Genomic DNA, 18,275 nt, shown 5'->3' with positions numbered 1-18,275 from the left:
ACCGGACCCCGACCGTGCCCCCGGCACCGGGCAGCACCTGCGCCGCCACCGCCTGCCCCGAGGGACCCGTCACCTGTGCGGTGACATCTGAGATGGAGAGTTCTGGGGGAAAAATGGGGGAAAAATGGGGGAAAATGGGTAAAAAATGGGAAAATGGTCAGTGTGGGATCTGCGCCGCCACCGCCTGCCCCGAGGGACCCGTCACCTGCGCCGTGACGTCCGAGATGGAGAGCTCTGGGGGAAAAATGGGAAAAAATGGGAAAATGGTCAGTGTGGGATCTGCGCCGCCACCGCCTGCCCCGAGGGACCCGTCACTTGTGCGGTGACGTCCGAGATGGAGAGTTCTGGGATTGAGAAATGGGAGAAAAATGGGAAAAAATGGGAAAAAATGGGGAAAATGGGAAAATGGTCAGTGTGGGACTGGTCACCTGCGCTGTGACGTCCGAGATGGAGATTTCTGGGGAGAAAATGGGGAAAAATGGGGGAAAATGGGAAAATGGTCAGTGTGGGATCTGCGCCGCCACCGCCTGCCCCGAGGGACCCGTCACCTGCGCGGTGACGTCCGAGATGGAGAGTTCTGGGGGAAAAATGGGAAAAATGGGAAAATGGTCAGTGTGGGACCCGTCACCGGTGTGGTGACGTCCGAGATGGAGAGCTCTGGGATTGAGAAATGGGAGAAAAATGGGAAAAAATGGGAAAAAAATGGGAAAATGGTCAGTATGGGATCTGCGCCGCCACCGCCTGCCCCGAGGGACCCGTCACCTGCGCCGTGACATCCGAGATGGAGAGCTCTGGGGGAAAAATGGGGGAAAAATGGGAAAAAATGGGGAAAATGGGAAAATGGTCAGTGTGGGACCCGTCACCTGTGCGGTGACGTCCGAGATGGAGAGCTCTGGGAGGGGGAAATGGGGGAAAAATGGGGGAAAAATGGGAAAAATGGGAAAATGGTCAGTGTGGGATCTGCGCCGCCACCGCCTGCCCCGAGGGACCCGTCACCTGCGCGGTGATGTCCGAGATGGAGAGTTCTGGGGAGAAAATGGGGGAAAAATGGGGGAAAATGGGAAAATGGTCAGTGTGGGATCTGCGCCGCCACCGCCTGAGCCGAGGGACCGGTCACCTGCGCGGTGACGTCCGAGATGGAGAGTTCTGGGGAGAAAATGGGGGAAAAACGGGAAAGAATGGGAAAATGGTCACTGTGGGATCGGTCACCTGCGCCGTGACATCCGAGATGGAGAGCTCTGGGGAGAAAATAGGGGGAAATGGGGAAAAATGGGGAAAAAAATGGGGTTATTGGGGGAAAAACAGGAAAAAAGGGTAAAAATGGGAAAAATGGTCAGTGTGGGACCCGTCACCTGCGCCGAGACATCCAAGATGGAGAGCTCTGGGGAGAAAATGGGGAAAAATGGGGAGAAATGGGGTTTTTGGGGGAAAAAATGGTCAATGTGGGAGCAGTCACCTGCGTGGTCACCTCAGACACGAAGAGCTCTGGGCAAAGAAGGGGAAAAAAAGGAAAAGGAAAAAACAGAAAAAGGGGAAAAGGGGGCAATGGTCTCTGGGGGACACTCAAGACCCTTCCAGGAGCCCCCAAAACCCCCCCCAGATCACTTAAAGCCCCCCTCAAAGACCCCCAAAACCCCCCCAGGTCACTCAAAACCCTCCCAGGACCCCCCAAAACCCCCCCAGGTCACTCAAAACCCTCCCAGGACCCCCCAAACCCCCCCCAGGTCACTCAAAACCCCCTCAGGACCCCCCAAAACCCCCACCAGGTCACTCAAAACCCCCTCAGGACCCCCCAAAACCCCCCCAGGTCACTCAAAACCCTCCCAGGACCCCCCAAAACCCCCCCAGGTCACTCAAAACCCTCCCAGGACCCCCCAAAACCCCCCCCAGGTCACTCAAAACCCTCCCAGGACCCCCCAAAACCCCCCCAGGTCACTCAAAACCCTCCCAGGATCCCCCAAAACCCCCCCAGGTCACTCAAAACGCCCCCCAGGACACCCAGAACCTCCCCTGAAACACCTCCAGGGATGCTCGGGGACCCCCTGAAGACTTTCAGGACCCCCTGAGGACCCCCCAAAAACCCCCCAGGACCCCCCAGGAGCCTCACCGGGCATTTTGAGGCTGAGGTCGCAGGGGGTGCCCACGCTGGCCTCGGGCGGGGCGCGGCGCCGCCGGGTGATGCTCTCGCGCACGCGGCCCTCGCCCGTCACCTTCACCGAGAAGGGGCTCCCTGGAGGGGGGGGTCGGGTCAGCTGAGACCCCCAGAGCAACCCCCAAATTCCTCCAGAGCACCCCGAATTATCCCAGGGTCCGCAGAGCCCCCCAGACCCCACAAATCCCCCCCAGATCCCCCCAAAATGACCCAAATGAGGCTCCCCCAGATCGGGCACCTTCACCCCAGAAGGGGCTCCCTGGGGGGGGGGTCATTTGGGACCCCCCCAAAACCCCCCCAGTCCCTCCCAGTGCCCCCCAGTCCTTCCCAGTGCCCCCAAATCCCCCCCAGTCCCTCCCAGTGCCCCCCAGTCCTTCCCAGTGCCCCCAAATCCCCCCCAGTCCCTCCCAGTGCCCCCCAGTCCTTCCCAGTGCCCCCAAATCCCCTCCCAGTCCTTCCCAGTGCCCCCCAAATCCCCTCCCAGTGCTCCCAAATCCCCTCCCAGTCCCTCCCAGTGCCCCCAAATCCCCTCTCAGTGCCCCCAAATCCCCTCCCAGTGCCCCCCAGTCCCTCCCAGTGCCCCCAAATCCCCTCCCAGTGCCCCCCAGTCCTTCCCAGTGCCCCCCAGTCCTTCCCAATGCCCCCAAATCCCCTCTCAGTGCCCCCAAATCCCCTCCCAGTGCCCCCCAGTCCCTCCCAGTGCCACCAAATCCCCTCCCAGTGCCCCCCAGTCCCTCCCAGTGCCCCCAAATCCCCCCCCAGTCCCTCCCAGTGCCCCCCTGTGCCCACCAGGCACGTGCTGGTCCCCGAACTTGACGGAGATGATGTAGTTGCCGGGCTCGGTGGGGCAGTAGGACACGCGGCAGGTGCCGTCCTCCAGCTCCTCCGTGGTGATGTCCACCTTGCTGGGGCCCTCGATGGACAGGCTCAGCCCCCCGTATCCTGGGGGGGGGCACGGGGTCAGGACAGACCCCAAAAATCCACCCCAAAAACCCCAGATCCCCCATATTGCATTAAAACACCCTAAAATACCCCAAAAACCCCATAAAATACCCCCAGGAACCCCTCACTGGACAGGCTCAGCCCCCGTACCCTGGGGGGGGCACAGGGTCAGGACAGACCCCAAAAATCCACCCCAAAAAACCCCAAAACCCAAAATATCCCAGTACAAAAAAGTGTCCCCAAACCCACCCACAGTCCCAGTCCCTGTCCCAGTCTGTCCCAGTCTGTCCCAGTTCCAGTCCCAGTCCCTGCCCCAGTCCCAGTCCCTGTCCCAGTCTGTCCCAGTCCCTGTCCCAGTCCCAGTGCCCCCAGTGCCCCCAGTCTCACCGGCCTGGCGGGTGTCGATGGTGAACTGGGCGGGCTGGAACGTGGTGCCCAGTCCCAGCCTGTCCCAGTTCCAGTCCCAGTCTGTCCCAGTGCCCCCAGTCCCAGTCCCAGTCCCTGTCCCAGTCCCAGTCCCTGTCCCAGTCTGTCCCAGTCCCTGTCCCAGTCCCAGTGCCCCCAGTGCCCCCAGTCTCACCAGCCTGGCGGGTGTCGATGGTGAACTGGGCGGGCTGGAACGTGGTGCCCAGTCCCAGCCTGTCCCAGTTCCAGTCCCAGTCCCTGTCCCAGCCTGTCCCAGTCCCTGTCCCAGTCTGTCCCAGTCCCTGTCCCAGTCTGTCCCAGTCCCAGTCCCTGTCCCAGTCTGTCCCAGTTCCAGCCCCAGTCCCAGTCCCAGTCCCTGTCCCAGTGCCCCCAGTCCTCCCAGTGCTCCCAGTGCCCCCAGTCTCACCGGCCTGGCGGGTGTCGATGGTGAACTGGGCGGGCTGGAACGTGGTGCCCTCGCTCAGGCCGGGCCCGCGCAGCCGCACCCGCGAGGCGTCCCCGAGCTCGGCCTGGCTGATGGTGACGGCCAGGGGACTGCAGGGCAGCGGCTGTCCCCCGCGGGTGACATGCACCAGGTGCTCCCCCACCTCCTGGGGGACAAACGAGATCCCTGCGGGGACAGGGACAGTGAGGGGACAGGGACAGGGACACGGGGACAGAGACATGGCACACACAGGGACATGGCACACACAGGGACAGGAACATGGCACACACAGGGACACAGGGACATGTCACACACAGGGACATGTCACACACAGGGACATGGCACACACAGGGACACAGGGACATGTCACACACAGGGACATGTCACACACAGGGACATGGCACACACAGGGACACAGGGACATGGCACACACAGGGACAGGGACATGGCACACAAAGGGACATGGCACACACAGGGACACAGGGACAGGGACACAGGACAGCGGCTGTCCCCCGCGAGTGACATGCACCAGGTGCTCCCCCACCTCCTGGGGGACAAACGAGATCCCTGCGGGGACAGGGAATGTCACACGGGGACAGGGACAGGGACACACAGGGACATGGTACACACAGGGACATGGCACACGGGGACAGAGACATGGCACACACAGGGACACAAGGACATGGCACACACAGGGACATGGCACACACAGGGACACAGGGACATGTCACACACAGGGACAGGGACACAGGGACACCAGCCAGGGATGGGGACATAGTACACAGGGACAGGGATAGTGACACAGGTTACAATGTCCCCAGTGTCCCCAATGTTCCCAGTGTCCTCAATGTCCCAGTGATGTCCCCAGTGTCCCCAGTGTCCCCATTGGTGTCCCCAGTGTCCCCTCACCCAGGTGGCCGTCCCGCAGCCGTTTCAGCGAGCAGGGCTCCGTGTCCCCAGTGTCCCCAGTGTCCCCAGTGTCCCCTCACCCAGGTGGCCGTCCCGCAGCCGTTTCAGCGAGCAGGGCTCCATGTCCCCAGTGTCCCCAGTGTCCCCTCACCCAGGTGGCCGTCCCGCAGCCGTTTCAGCGAGCAGGGCTCCATGTCCCCAGTGTCCCCAGTGTCCCCAGTGTCCCCTCACCCAGGTGGCCGTCCCGCAGCCGTTTCAGCGAGCAGGGCTCCATGTCCCCAGTGTCCCCAGTGTCCCCAGTGTCCCCAGTGTCCCCAGTGTCCCCTCACCCAGGTGGCCGTCCCGCAGCCGTTTCAGCGAGCAGGGCTCCATGTCCCCAGTGTCCCCAGTGTCCCCAGTGTCCCCAGTGTCCCCAGTGTCCCCTCACCCAGGTGGCCGTCCCGCAGCCGTTTCAGCGAGCAGGGCTCACGCCGGCCCGAGGGCGCGGTGACGGTGGCGCTCAGCTGGCTCAGGTCGCTCTCGCCGATGTCCAGCGGGATCTCGGCCGAGGCGCCCACCTTGAGGTGGGACTGGCGCAGGGAATCGTCACCTGCGGGGACAGCGGGGGCACCCAGGGGTCAGCGGGGGCACCCAGGGGTCAGTGGGGGCACCCAAGGGACAGCGGGGGCACCCAGGGGTCAGCAGGGGCACCCAGGGGTCAGCGGGGACACCCTGGGGTCAGCGGGGACAGCCAGGGGTCAGCGGGGGCACCCAAGGGACAGCGGGGGCATCCTGGGGACAGTGGGGACACACAGGGGTCAGCGGGGACAGCCAAGGGTCAGTGGGGACACCCAAGGGTCAGGGGGGACACCCAGGGGTCAGCAGGGGCACCCAGGGGTCAGCGGGGACACCCTGGGGACAGTGGGGACACCCAGGGGTCAACAGGGACACCCAAGGGTCAGCGGGGACACCCAAGGGTCAGGGGGGACACCCAGGGGACAGCGGGGACACCCAGGGGTCAGCAGGGGCACCCAGGGGTCAGCGGGGGCACCCAGGGGTCAGTGGGGACACCCAGGGGTCAACGGGGGCACCCAGGGGTCAGCAGGGGTACCCAGAGGTCAGTGGGGACACCCAGGGGACAGCGGGGGTACCCAGGGGTCAGCGGGGACACCCAAGGGTCAGCAGGGGCACCCAGGGGTCAGGGGGGACACCCAGGGGTCAGCGGGGACAGTGGGGTCACCCAGGGGACAGTGGGGTCACCCAGTGGTCAGTGGGGTCAGCCAGGTGTCACCCAGGGGTCCGTGGATCAGCCCAGGGTGACAGCAGGGTAATTTTTGGGGGATTTTTGGGAGTTTTGCTGTTTTCACTGATGATCTGGGCGGTGAAGGGGCTGCCAGCGATGTGCCAGTGAGCCCAGGGATGGGTTTGGGTGGGTTTTTGAGGAGTTTTGGTGGATTTTTCTCCTTTTTTTCTCATTTTTTTCAGGTTTTTTTTGTTTCTCCCCCAGATTTTTGTGTTTTTTCCCCGATGTTGCTGTTTTTCACCTGTGATCCTGGCGGTGAAGGGGCTGCCTGCGATGTGCTTGTCGTTGTACTTGACCACGATGCCGTAGTCGCCGGGCAGCACGGGCAGGTAGGACACGGAGCAGGTGCCGTCGCCGTTGTCCTGGCAGCTGATCTCGGCCTTGGAGGGACCCTCGACGGCCAGGGACAGCCCCCCTGGGGACATGGGGACATGGGGACACGTCAGGGGACAGGGACAGCCCCCCTGGGGACATGGGGACATGGGGACACGTCAGGGGACAGGGACAGCCCCCCTGGGGACATGGGGACATGGGGACACGTCAGGGGACAGGGACAGCCCCCCTGGGACACGGGGACATGGGGACACGTCAGGGGACAGGGACAGCCCCCCTGGGACACGGGGACAGGGACATGGTGAGGGGACAGGGACAGCTCCCCTGGGGACACGGGGACAGGGACAGGGTGAGGGGACAGGGACAGGGACAGGGACAGGGACAGGGACAGGGTGAGGGGACAGGGACAGGGACAGGGACAGGGACAGCGCCCCTGGGAAATGGGAAAATGGGGACACGTCAGGGGACAGGGACAGCCCCCCTGGGGACAAGGGGACAGGGACAGGGTGAGGGGACAGGGACAGGGACAGGGACAGGGACAGGGACAGGGACAGGGACAGCCCCCCTGGGGACACAGGGACATGGTGAGGGGACAGGGACAGGGACAGCCCCCCTGGGGACATGGGGACATGGGGACACGTCAGGGGACAGGGACAGCCCCCCTGGGGACACGGGGACAGGGACAGGGTGAGGGGACAGGGACAGCCCCCCTGGGGACATGGGGACACGTCAGGGGACAGGGACAGGGACAGCCCCCCTGGGACATGGGGACAGGGACAGGGTGAGGGGACAGGGACAGGGACAGGGACAGCCCCCCTGGGGACACGGGGACAGGGACAGGGACAGGGACAGGGACAGGGACAGGGACAGGGACAGAGACAGGGACAAGGACAGGATGAGGGGATGTCCCCTGGGGACATGGGGCCTGGGCCAGGGGACAAGGTCAGGGCCAGGGGACAGGGGACAGGGGACACAGGGCCAGGGGACATGGGGCCAGGGGACAGGGAACAGGGGACACAGGGACATGAGGCCAGGGCCAGGGGACAAGGTCAGGGCCAGGGGCCAGGGGACACAGGACCAGGGCCAGGGGCCAGGGGACACGGGGACACGGGGACAGGGGCCAGGGGACATGGGGCCAGGGGACACAGGGACAGGAACAGGGGACATGAGGACAGGGGACATGGGGCCAGGGCCACGGGACAGGGGACAGGGGACATGAGGACAGGGGACATGGGGCCAGGGGACAGGGCCAGGGGACACAGGGCCAGGGGACACAGGGCCAGGGGACAGGGGACAGAGGGACACGGGCCAGGGCCACGGGACAGGGGACAGGGGACATGAGGACAGGGGACACAGGGCCAGGGACCAGGGCCAGGGCCAGGGGACACAGGGACAGGGCCAGGGGACACAGGGCCAGGGCCAGGGCCAGGGGACACGGGGCCAGGGGACACAGGGCCAGGGGACACAGGGCCAGGGACCAGGGTCAGGGGACACAGGGCCAGGGGCCAGGGGACACAGGGCCAGGGGACACAGGGCTAGGGGACACAGGGCTAGGGGACAGGGGACACAGGGCCAGGGGACACAGGGCCAGGGGACAGGGGACACAGGGCCAGGGGACACAGGGCCAGGGGACACAGGGACAGGAACAGGGGACACAGGGACAGGGGACACAGGGCCAGGGGACACAGGGCCAGGGCCAGGGGACACAGGGACAGGGGACACAGGGCCAGGAACAGGGGACACAGGGACAGGAACAGGGGACACAGGGCCAGGGCCAGGGGACACAGGGCCAGGGGACAGGGGACACAGGGCCAGGGGACAGGGGACACAGGGCCAGGGCCAGGGCCGGGTCCCACCCTCGCCGGCGTCCTTGGTGTTGACGGTGAAGGCGGCCGGGCGGTTGACGGTGCCGTGGGTCAGGCCGGGGCCGTAGGCCGTGACGTGGCCGCTGTTCACGTAGTCCACGTAGAACTGCAGGGGGCTGCCTGGGGGACACCGGGGACACCGGGGGTCACAGGGGTCCTGTCCCCCCACACTGTCCCCAAACTGTCCCCAAACTGTCCCCAAATCCCCCATAGGGATAGTGACCCCAAAACACCCGCAAAGTCACCCCAAAGTCACCCCATGACCCACACAGAACTGCAGGGGCTGCCTTGATGGCTTTTTTTACCCTCAAACCCCCCAAGACCCCCCAAAACCCCCCAAAACCCCCCAAAACCCCCCAAAACCCAGCCTTGGCTTCTCTCTCAGAGTTCCCAACATCCCCATATTCTTCTAAAACCCCCAAAACCCCCAAAATCCCCCAAATCCCCTCAAACCCCGGTACCAGGGATGTGGATGCTGTCGCAGTGGATGTCCATCTCGTGCAGCCAAAACCACCCCAAAACCCCCCAAAACCCCCCAAAACCCCCCAAAACCCAGCCTTGGCTGCTCTCCTGGGGTTCCCAACACCCCAAAACCCCCCAAATCCCCCCAAAACCCTTTACCAGGGATGTGGATGCTGTCACAGCGGATGTCCATCTCGTGCAGCCAAAGCTCCCCAAAACCACCCCAAAACCTCCCAAAACCACCCCAACCTCCCCTCAAATCCCACTCAAAACCCCCCAAAACCCCCAAAATCCCCTAAAATGCCCCCAAAACCCTTTACCAGGGATGTGGATGCTGTCGCAGCGGATGTCCATCTCGTGCAGCCAAAGCTCCCCAAAACCACCCCAAAACCCCCCAAACCACCCCAAAACCACCCCAAAACCCCCCAAAACCCCCCAAAACCCCCCAAAACCCAGCCTTGGCTGCTCTCCTGGGGTTCCCAACACCCCAAATCCCCCCAAAACCCTTTACCAGGGATGTGGATGCTGTTGCAGCGGATGTCCATCTTGTGCAGCCAAAGCTCCCCAAAACCACCCCAAAACCCCCCAAAACCCCCCAAAACCACCCCAAAACACCCCAAAACCCAGCCTTGGCTGCTCTCCTGGGGTTCCCAACACCCCAAAACCCCCCAAATCCCCCCAAATTCCCCCAAATCCCGTACCAGGGATGTGGATGCTGTCGCAGCGGATGTCCATCTCGTGCAGCCAAAACCCCCCAAAATCACCCCAAAACCCAGCCTTGGCTGCTCTCCTGGGGTTCCCAACAGCCCAAATCCCCCCAAATCCCCCCAATTCCCCCCAAACCCTTTACCAGGGATGTGGATGCTGTCGCAGCGGATGTCCATCTCGTGCAGCCAAAACTCCCCAAAACCACCCCAAAACCCCCCAAACCACCCCAAAACCCCCCAAAATCACCCCAAAACCCAGCCTTGGCTGCTCTCCTGGGGTTCCCAACACCCCAAATCCCCCCAAATTCCCCCAAATCCCCCCAAACCCTTTACCAGGGATGTGGATGCTGTCGCAGCGGATGTCCATCTCGTGCAGCCCCGCCTCGCTGGGCGCGAAGCGCACGGTCACCGTGCCGTCCTTGTTGTCCGTGATGTCCGGAGTGGCCACCTTGCCCGAGGGCATCCGCACCTCACCTGGGGACACCGCGGTCACCTGAGCACACCTGGGACACCTGGGGACACCTGGGGACACCTGGGGACAGCTGGGACACCTGGGGACAGCTGGGGACAGCTGGGGGGGCCTGGGGACAGCTGGGGACAGCTGGGGACAGCTGGGGACAGCTGGGGGGGCCTGGGGACAGCTGGGGACAGCTGGGGACAGCTGGGGACAGCTGGGGCACCTGGGGACACCTGGGGACAGCTGGGGACACCTGGGGACAGCTGGGGACAGCTAGGGACACCTGGGTGGGGCTGGAGTGGCCACCTTGCCCAAGGGCATCTGCACCTCACCTGGGGACACCTGGGGACACCTGGGGACACCTGGGGACAGCTGGGGACACCTGAGCACACCTGGGGCACCTGGGGACACCTGGGGACACCTGGGGACAGCTGGGGACAGCTGGGGACACCTGGGTGAGGCTGGAGTGGCCACCTTTCCTGAGGGCATCTGCACCTCACCTGGGGACACCTGGGGACACCTGGGACAGCTGGGGACACCTGGGGGGACATCTGGGTGGGGCTGGAGTAGCCACCTTGCCCAAAGGCATCCGCACCTCACCTGGGGACACCGCGGTCACCTGAGCACACCTGGGACACCTGGGGACACCTGGGGACACCTGGGGACAGCTGGGACACCTGGGGACACCTGGGGACAGCTGGGGACACCTGGGGACGCCTGGGTGAGGCTGGAGTGGCCACCTTGCCCGAGGGCATCTGCACCTCATCTGGGGACACCTGGGGACACCTGGGGACACCTGGGGCACGTGGGGACAGCTGGGGGGTCCTGGGGACACCTGGGGACAGCTGGGGCATGTGGGGACACCTGGGTGGGGCTGGAGTGGCCACCTTGCCTGAGGGCATCTGCACCTCACCTGGGGACACCTGGGGACACCTGGGGACACCTGGGGACAGCTGGGGGGACATCTGGGGACACCTGGGGACACCTGGGGACAGCTGGGAAAGCTGGGGACAGCTGGGGGGGCCTGGGTGAGGCTGGAGTGGCCACCTTGCCCGAGGGCACCCACACCTCACCTGGGGACACCTGGGACATCTGGGGACACCTGGGGACATCTGGGTGGGGTTGGAGTGGTCACCTTGCCCGAGGGCACCCACACCTCACCTGGGGACACTGAGGACACCTGGGGGGGCTGGAGACACCTGGAGACACCTGGGGACACCTGGGGACACCTGGGGACACCTGGAAGGGGCTGGAGTGGCCACCTTGCCCGAGGGCATCCATACCTCACCTGGGGACACTGAGGACACCTGGGGACACCTGGGGGGACATCTGGGTGGGGTTGGAGTGGCCACCTTGCCCGAGGGCACCCACACCTCACCTGGGGACAGCTGGGGACACCTGGGGACACCTGGGGACACCTGGGGACACCTGGGGACACTGAGGACACCTGGGGACACCTGGGGACACCTGGGGACACTGAGGACACCTGGGGACAGCTGGGGACACCCAGAGGAACTTTTGGGCGGACTTTGGGCTGTTGAAGGCTGATTTGGGGACGATTTTTGGGTGTTTCTGAGGAGTTTTTGGCTGGTTCGGGGCTGGTTTGGGGGAGATTTTTGAGGGGATTTTTGGGGTGGCTTTTGGGCTGGTTTGGACTCGTTTTGGGCTGGGTTTTGAGGTTTTTTTTTTTGGGGGGCTGATTTTTGGGCTCCTTTGGACTCTTTTTGGGCTGGGTTTTGAGATTTTTTGGGCTGAGATGCTTTTGAGGTATTTTTGGGGTGGTTTTGAAATGTTTTCGGGGTGGTTTTGAGGTGGTTTTGGGATGATTTTTGGGCTGGTTTGGAATCATTTTGGGCTGGCTTTTGAGGTGGTTTTGGGCTGGTTTTGAGGTTATTTTCAGGCTGGTTTTGAGGTGGTTTTGAGCTGGTTTTGAGGTGATTTTGGGCTGATTTTTGAGGTGGTTTTGGGCTGGTTTTTAAGGTGGTTTTGAGCAGGTTTTGAGGTGATTTTGGGCTGATTTTTGAGGTGGTTTTGGGCTGGTTTTGAGGGTATTTTTGGGCTGGTTTTGAGGTGGTTTTGAGGGTATTTTTGGGCTGATTTTGAGGTGGTTTTAGGTTGGTTTTGAGGGTATTTTTGGGCTGATTTTGAGGTGGTTTTGAGCTGGTTTTGAGGTGATTTTGGGCTGATTTTTGAGGTGGTTTTGGGCTGGTTTTTAAGGTGGTTTTGAGCAGGTTTTGAGGTGATTTTGGGCTGATTTTTGAGGTGGTTTTGGGCTGGTTTTTAAGGTGGTTTTGGGCTGGTTTTGAGGGTATTTTTGGGCTGATTTTGAGGTGGTTTTAGGCTGGTTTTGAGGGTATTTTTGGGCTGATTTTGAGGTGGTTTTAGGCTGGTTTTGAGGGTATTTTTGGGCTGGTTTTGAGGTGGTTTTGGGCTGGTTTTTAAGGTGGTTTTAGGCTGGTTTTGAGGGTATTTTGGGGCTGATTTTGAGGTGCTTTTAGGCTGGTTTTGAGGGTATTTTCAGGCTGGTTTTGAGGTGGTTTTGGGCTGGTTTTGAGGTGATTTTGGGCTGATTTTTGAGGTGGTTTTGGGCTGGTTTTGAGGGTATTTTCAGGCTGGTTTTGGGCTGGTTTTGAGGGTATTTTCAGGCTGGTTTTGAGGTGGTTTTGGGCTGATTTTGAGGTGGTTTTGAGCTAGTTTTTAAGGTGATTTTGGGCTGGTTTTGAGGGTATTTTTGGGCTGATTTTAAGGTGATTTTGGGCTGGTTTTGAGGGTATTTTCAGGCTGGTTTTGAGGTGGTTTTGAGCTGGTTTTTAAGGTGGCTTTGGGCTGATTTTGAGGGTATTTTCGAGCCGGTTTTGATGTGGTTTCGGGCTGGTTTCGGGCTGATTCTTGGGGCTCTTTTCAGAGCTATTTTGCCCTGACTCTGAGCTCTTTTCATCCCGATTTTAGGGCTGTTTTGGGGACCCCCCACCCCCCCAAGCTGGGGTGTCCCCCCTCACCCGTGATCTCGCCCTTCTTGATGGTGAAGGGGATGACGAGGTCGAAGGGCCGCAGCCCGGCCATGTCCAGCCCGTTGACCCCCAGCAGCGGCCGGTCCGTGGCCTGGGGGGCAGCGAGGGTCAGCACAGCCCAACCCCCCAGCCCCTCTCTGCACCCCAAATTCCCCATCCCCCCTTTTTATCCCATTTTTCCCCATTTTTTACCCATTTTCCCCCTCTATTTTCCCCCATTTTCCCCCTATTTTCGCTGTTTCTCCCTGATTTTTCCCCTTTTCTCCCCATTTCACTCACCATCACCTGAAAGGGGCTGCTTGGGATCCTTTTTCCCCCCCAGCCCCACAATTTTTACCTAATTTTCCCCAATTTTTTACCCCAAATCCCCTATTTTTCCCCCATTTTTCCCATTTTCTCCCCATTTCTCCACTCACCATGACCTAGAAGCGGCTGCTGGGGATTTGCTCCCGCAAAAACATACAAAATTCCCCATTTTTACCCCCATAATTCCCATTTTTACCCCATTTTCTCCCATTTTACCCTGTTTTTTCCCATTTTCTCCCCGTTTTTTCCCATTTTCTCCCTGATTTTCACCCCATTTCTCACTCACCATGACCTGGAAAGGGCTGTTGGGGATGTGCTCCCCCTGAACCTCACATAGATCACAGATCTCACTCCATATCCCCATTTTTCCCTGTTTTTTCCCCATTTTCACCCTGTTTTTTCCCATTTTTTCCTATTCTTACCCCGTTTTTTCCCATTTTCTCCCCGTTTCTCCCCGTTTCTCACTCACCATGACCAGGAAGGGGCTGTTGGGGATGTGCTCCCCCCTGAACCTCACGTAGATCACAGATCTCACTCCATATCCCCATTTTTCCCTGTTTTTTCCCCATTTTTACCCTGTTTTTTCCCATTTTTTCCCTTTTTTTTCCCATTTTTTCCCATTTTCTCCCCGTTTCTCCCCATTTCTCACTCACCATGACCTGGAAGGGGCTGCTGGGGATGTGCTCCCCCCTGAACCTCACGTAGATCACAGATCTCACTCCATATCCCCATTTTTCCCCATTTTTCTCATTTTTACCCCGTTTTCCCCCATTTTCTCCTATTCTTACCCCGTTTTTTCCCATTTTCTCCCCGTTTCTCCCCCACCATGACCTGGAAGGGGCTGTTGGGGATGTGCTCCCCCCTGAACCTCACATAGATCACAGATCTCACTCCATATCCCCATTTTTACCCCCATAATTCCCATTTTTACCCCATTTTCTCCCATTTTACCCTGTTTTTTCCCATTTTCTCCCCGTTTCTCACTCACCATGACCTGGAAGGGGCTGTTGGGGATGTGCTCCCCGCCGAACCTGACGCAGATGACGTATTTGCCGGGCTGGGGCGCGGTGTAGAAGATGTCGAAGGTGCCGTCGGGGTTCTCCACCACGTCCACGTCCACCTCGGAGCCGTCGGGCGTGCACACCGAGCAGGTCACCTTGCCCTTGCCGGCCGCCTTGGCGTCCACCGTGATCAGCGTCTGCTCGCCCAGCTGGATCGTGGGGCCCAGGCCCGGTCCTGCGGGAGCCGGGGGTCAGGAACCCCAAAACGGGGCCAGGAATCCCAGAATGGGGCCGGGAATCCCAAAATGGGGCCAGGAATCCCAAATCACAACCGGGAAACCCAAAATGGGGCCAGGTATCCCAAAACAGGAGCAGAAACTCCAAAACGGGACCAGGAATTCCAAAATGGGGCCAGGAATCCCAAAATGGGGCCAGGAATCCCAAATCACAACCGGGAAACCCAAAATGGGGCCAGGTATCCCAAAACAGGAGCAGAAACTCCAAAACGGGACCAGGAATTCCAAAATGGGGTCAGGAACCCCAAAACGGGACCAGGAATCCCAAAATGGGGCCGGGAATCCCAAAATGGGTCCGGGAATCCCAAAACGGGGCCAGGAATCCCAAAATGGGGTCAGGAATGCCAAAATGGGGTCAGGAATCCCAGAATGGGGCCGGGAATCCCAAAACGGGGCCAGGAATCCCAAAATGGGGTCAGGAATCCCAAAATGGGTCCGGGAATCCCAAAACGGGGCCAGGAATCCCAAAATGGGGCCAGGAATCCCAAAATGGGGCCAGGAAACCCCAAAACACAACCGGGAATTTCAAAATGGGACCAGGAACCTCAAAACAGGAGCAGGAACCCCAAAACGGGGCCAGGAAACCCAGAATGGGGCCAGGAAACCCAAAATGGGTCCAGGAATCTCAAAACGGGGCCAGGAAACCCAAAATGGGACCAGGAACCCCAAAACAGGGCCAGGAAACCCAAAATGGGACCAGGAAACTCAAAATGGGACCAGGAACCCCAAAATGGGGCCAGGAATCCCAAAATGGGACCAGGAACCCCAAAATGGGGCCAGGAATCCCAAAACAGGGCCAGGAAACCCAAAATGGGAGCAGGAAACACCAAAACACAACCAGGAATCTCAAAATGGGACCAGGAATCCCAAAATGGGGCCAGGAAACCCAAAATGGGACCAGGAAACTCAAAATGGGACCAGGACCCCAAAACAGGAGCCATTTGGGGATATCTGGAACAGGAACCCATTGGGTCTCCATCATTAATTGAGACCATGGGGGTCCCCCACCATTAATTTTGGGGAGTCTCTCATTAACTGAGATCATGGGGGTCTCCCATCATTAAATTTTGGGGCTCCCCACCATTAACTGAGTTTGGGGAGTCTCTCATTAATTGAGATCATGGGGGTCTCCCATCATTAATTTTGGGGGTCTCCCATCATTAATTTTGGGGCTCCCCACCATTAACTGAGTTTGGAGAGTCTCTCATTAACTGAGATCATGGGGGTCTCCCATCATTAATTTTGGGGGTCTCCCATCATTAAATTTTGGGGCTCCCCACCATTAACTGAGTTTGGGGAGTCTCTCATTAATTGAGATCATGGGGGTCTCCCATCATTAATTTTGGGGAGTCTCTCATTAACTGAGATCATGGGGGTCTCCCATCATTAATTTTGGGGGTCTCCCATCATTAAATTTTGGGGCTCCCCACCATTAACTGAGTTTGGGGCCGCCTCATCAACAATCCTGGGGTGGGTCCCACCATTTAACTCGGGTTCCTCCCACCCCAGACCCGCTCCCAGCCCAACCCTCACGCCCACCCCTGCTGCCCCCCTTTCCCCTCATGCTGGGCCGTTTTTGGGGTGCGAGGGGGGCTGGATTTTGGGGTGCCAAGGTGGGTTTTTTGGCCATGCTGCCCCCCCGAACCAAGCCGTGCTCTTACCTAAGCCGTGACCTCCGATGGAAACTACAGCGTGGGGGGGGTGGGCGTGGGGGGGTGTGGGCAGAGAAGCAAGAAATCCAGTGAGACACAGCCGTGAGCCCCCCGAAACCCCCCAAAACCCCCCAAAACACCCCAAAAAAAAATCCCCTTTCCCCCCCCTTAGTGCCCCTTTTCCCAGCAGGGTTGTGCCCCCTCCCCGTTCCTGAGTGGAATTTCGTGATGGGGAGGGTGGGAGGTTCCCATGTGGTTTTTGGGGCCGTTTTTTTCCGCCGTTTTTTGAGGTGTTCTCTCCCAGTTTTCGGGGGGGTTCTCCCCGGTGTCGGGGCTCACCGGTGACCGTGCACTTGCTGGCGTCGCCGGTGGGCACGGCGCGGATGCGGTACGGCGAGTAGGGGATCTCGTCCCCGCCGTATTTGATCAGGATGGTGTAGCGCCCCGTCATGTCCGGCACGTAGGACACGGTGTAGGTGCCGTCCTGATTGTCCCGGATCGAGGCTTTCTTGGGCTTCCCCTCGGGATCCTGAGCGGGGGAAAAATGGGAATTCTGGAAGTTGGAGAGGTGAGGATGGGAATAGGGGCAGTTTTGGGGTGTGGGGTTGGATTTTAGGCTAAGAAAAAGGATCCCAGAAATCCCAGGTGGGGTCATGCTCTCATGGGATTCTCCTCAGGATCCTGAGGGGAAAACGTGGGAATTTTGGCCGTTGGAGAGGTGAGAATGGGAATTTGGGCAGTTTTGGGGTGTGGGGTTGGATTTTAGGGCTGGGAAAAAGGATCCCAGAAATCCCAGGTGGGGACATGCTCTCGTGGGATTGCCCTCGGGATCCTGAGGGGAAAAAGCTTTTCCTGAGGGAAGAAAGTGGGAATTTTGACCATTGGAGAGGTGAAAATAGGAATTTGAGCAGTTTTGGGTGTGGGGTTGGATTTTAGGGCTGGGAAAAAGGAGCCCAGAGATCCCAGGTGGGGTCATGCTCTCGTGGGATTCTCCTCAGGATCCGGAGGGGGAAAAGTGGGAATTTCAGCCATTGGAGAGGTGAAAATGGGAATTTGAGCAGTTTTGGGGTGTGGGGTTGGGTTTTAGGACTGGGAAAAAGGAGCCCAGAGATCCCGGGTGGGGTCATGCTCTCATGGGATTCTCCTCAGGATCCTGAGGGGAAAAAGTGGGAATTTTGGCCATTGGAGAGGTGAGAATGGGAATTGGGGCAGTTTTGGGGTGTGGGGTTGGATTTTAGGCTGAGAAAAAGGATCCCAGAGATCCCAGGGGGGGTCAAGCTCTCTTGGGATTCTCCTCAGGATCCTGAGGGGAAAAAGTTGCTCATGAGGGGAAAAAGTTGCTCATGAGGGGAAAAAGTGGGAATTCTGGCAGTTGGAGAGGTGAGAATGGGAATTGGGGCAGTTTTGGGGTGTGGGGTTGGATTTTAGGGCTGGGAAAAAGGATCCCAGAGATCCCAGGGGGGGTCAAGCTCTCGTGGGATTCTCCTCAGGATCCTGAGGGAAAAAAGTGGGAATTTTGGCCGTTGGAGAGGTGAGAATGGGAATTGGGGCAGTTTTGGGGTGTGGGGTTGGATTTTAGGGACTGGGAAAAAGGAGCCCAGAGGTCCCAGGTGGGGTCAAGCTCCTGTGGGATTCTCCTCAGAATCCTGAGGGGAAAACGTGGGAATTTTGGCCGTTGGAGAGGTGAGAATGGGAATTTGGGCAGTTTTGGGGTGTGGGGTTGGATTTTAGGGCTGGGAAAAAGGAGCCCAGAAATCCCAGGGGGGGTCAAGCTCTCTTGGGATTCCTGAGGGGAAAAAGATTTTCCTGAGGGAAAAAAGTGGGAATTTTGGCCATTGGAGAGGTGAAAATGGGAATTGGGGCAGTTTTGGGGTGTGGGGTTGGATTTTAGGGACTGGGAAAAAGGAGCCCAGAGATCCCGGGTGGGGTCATGCTCTCGTGGGATTCTCCTCAGGATCCTGAGGGAAAAAAGTGGGAATTTCAGCCATTGGAGAGGTGAGAATGGGAATTGGGGCAGTTTTGGGGTGTGGGGTTGGATTTTAGGCTGAGA

General features: G+C 59.7%; 1 protein-coding gene across 3 annotated transcripts in view; it reads right to left on the bottom strand.

The window, feature by feature from the left end:
• The window catches only part of FLNA (filamin A), a 104,439-nt gene that overhangs the window by 25,702 nt on the left and 60,462 nt on the right, over positions 1-18,275 (bottom strand). The window contains exons 29-40 of one of the 3 annotated variants that reach the window (XM_085563444.1): positions 16,565-16,754; positions 16,235-16,258; positions 14,265-14,512; positions 12,959-13,061; positions 9,836-9,976; positions 8,325-8,453; positions 6,377-6,550; positions 5,281-5,442; positions 3,927-4,130; positions 2,942-3,094; positions 2,108-2,230; positions 127-344 (exon numbers count right to left, since the gene is read on the bottom strand). In XM_085563444.1, coding sequence (XP_085419570.1) covers positions 268-344; positions 2,108-2,230; positions 2,942-3,094; positions 3,927-4,130; positions 5,281-5,442; positions 6,377-6,550; positions 8,325-8,453; positions 9,836-9,976; positions 12,959-13,061; positions 14,265-14,512; positions 16,235-16,258; positions 16,565-16,754 — 1,728 coding nt within the window. In that variant the 3' untranslated portion in view covers positions 127-267. Of the gene's footprint in view, positions 1-126; positions 345-699; positions 792-2,107; positions 2,231-2,941; positions 3,095-3,926; positions 4,131-5,280; positions 5,443-6,376; positions 6,551-8,324; positions 8,454-9,835; positions 9,977-12,958; positions 13,062-14,264; positions 14,513-16,234; positions 16,259-16,564; positions 16,755-18,275 lie in introns of those variants that run through there. The other 2 variants (XM_085563443.1, XM_085563442.1) reach the window with 2 other exon arrangements.

The sequence above is a fragment of the Lonchura striata genome, chromosome 31 (genome assembly GCF_050655825.1).
Source record: "Lonchura striata isolate lonStrDom1 chromosome 31, ASM5065582v1, whole genome shotgun sequence".
NCBI classification, from domain to species: Eukaryota; Metazoa; Chordata; class Aves; order Passeriformes; family Estrildidae; genus Lonchura; species Lonchura striata.
Note: the sequence above shows the minus strand (reverse complement) of the source record. Positions and strands in the feature narration are given on the sequence as shown.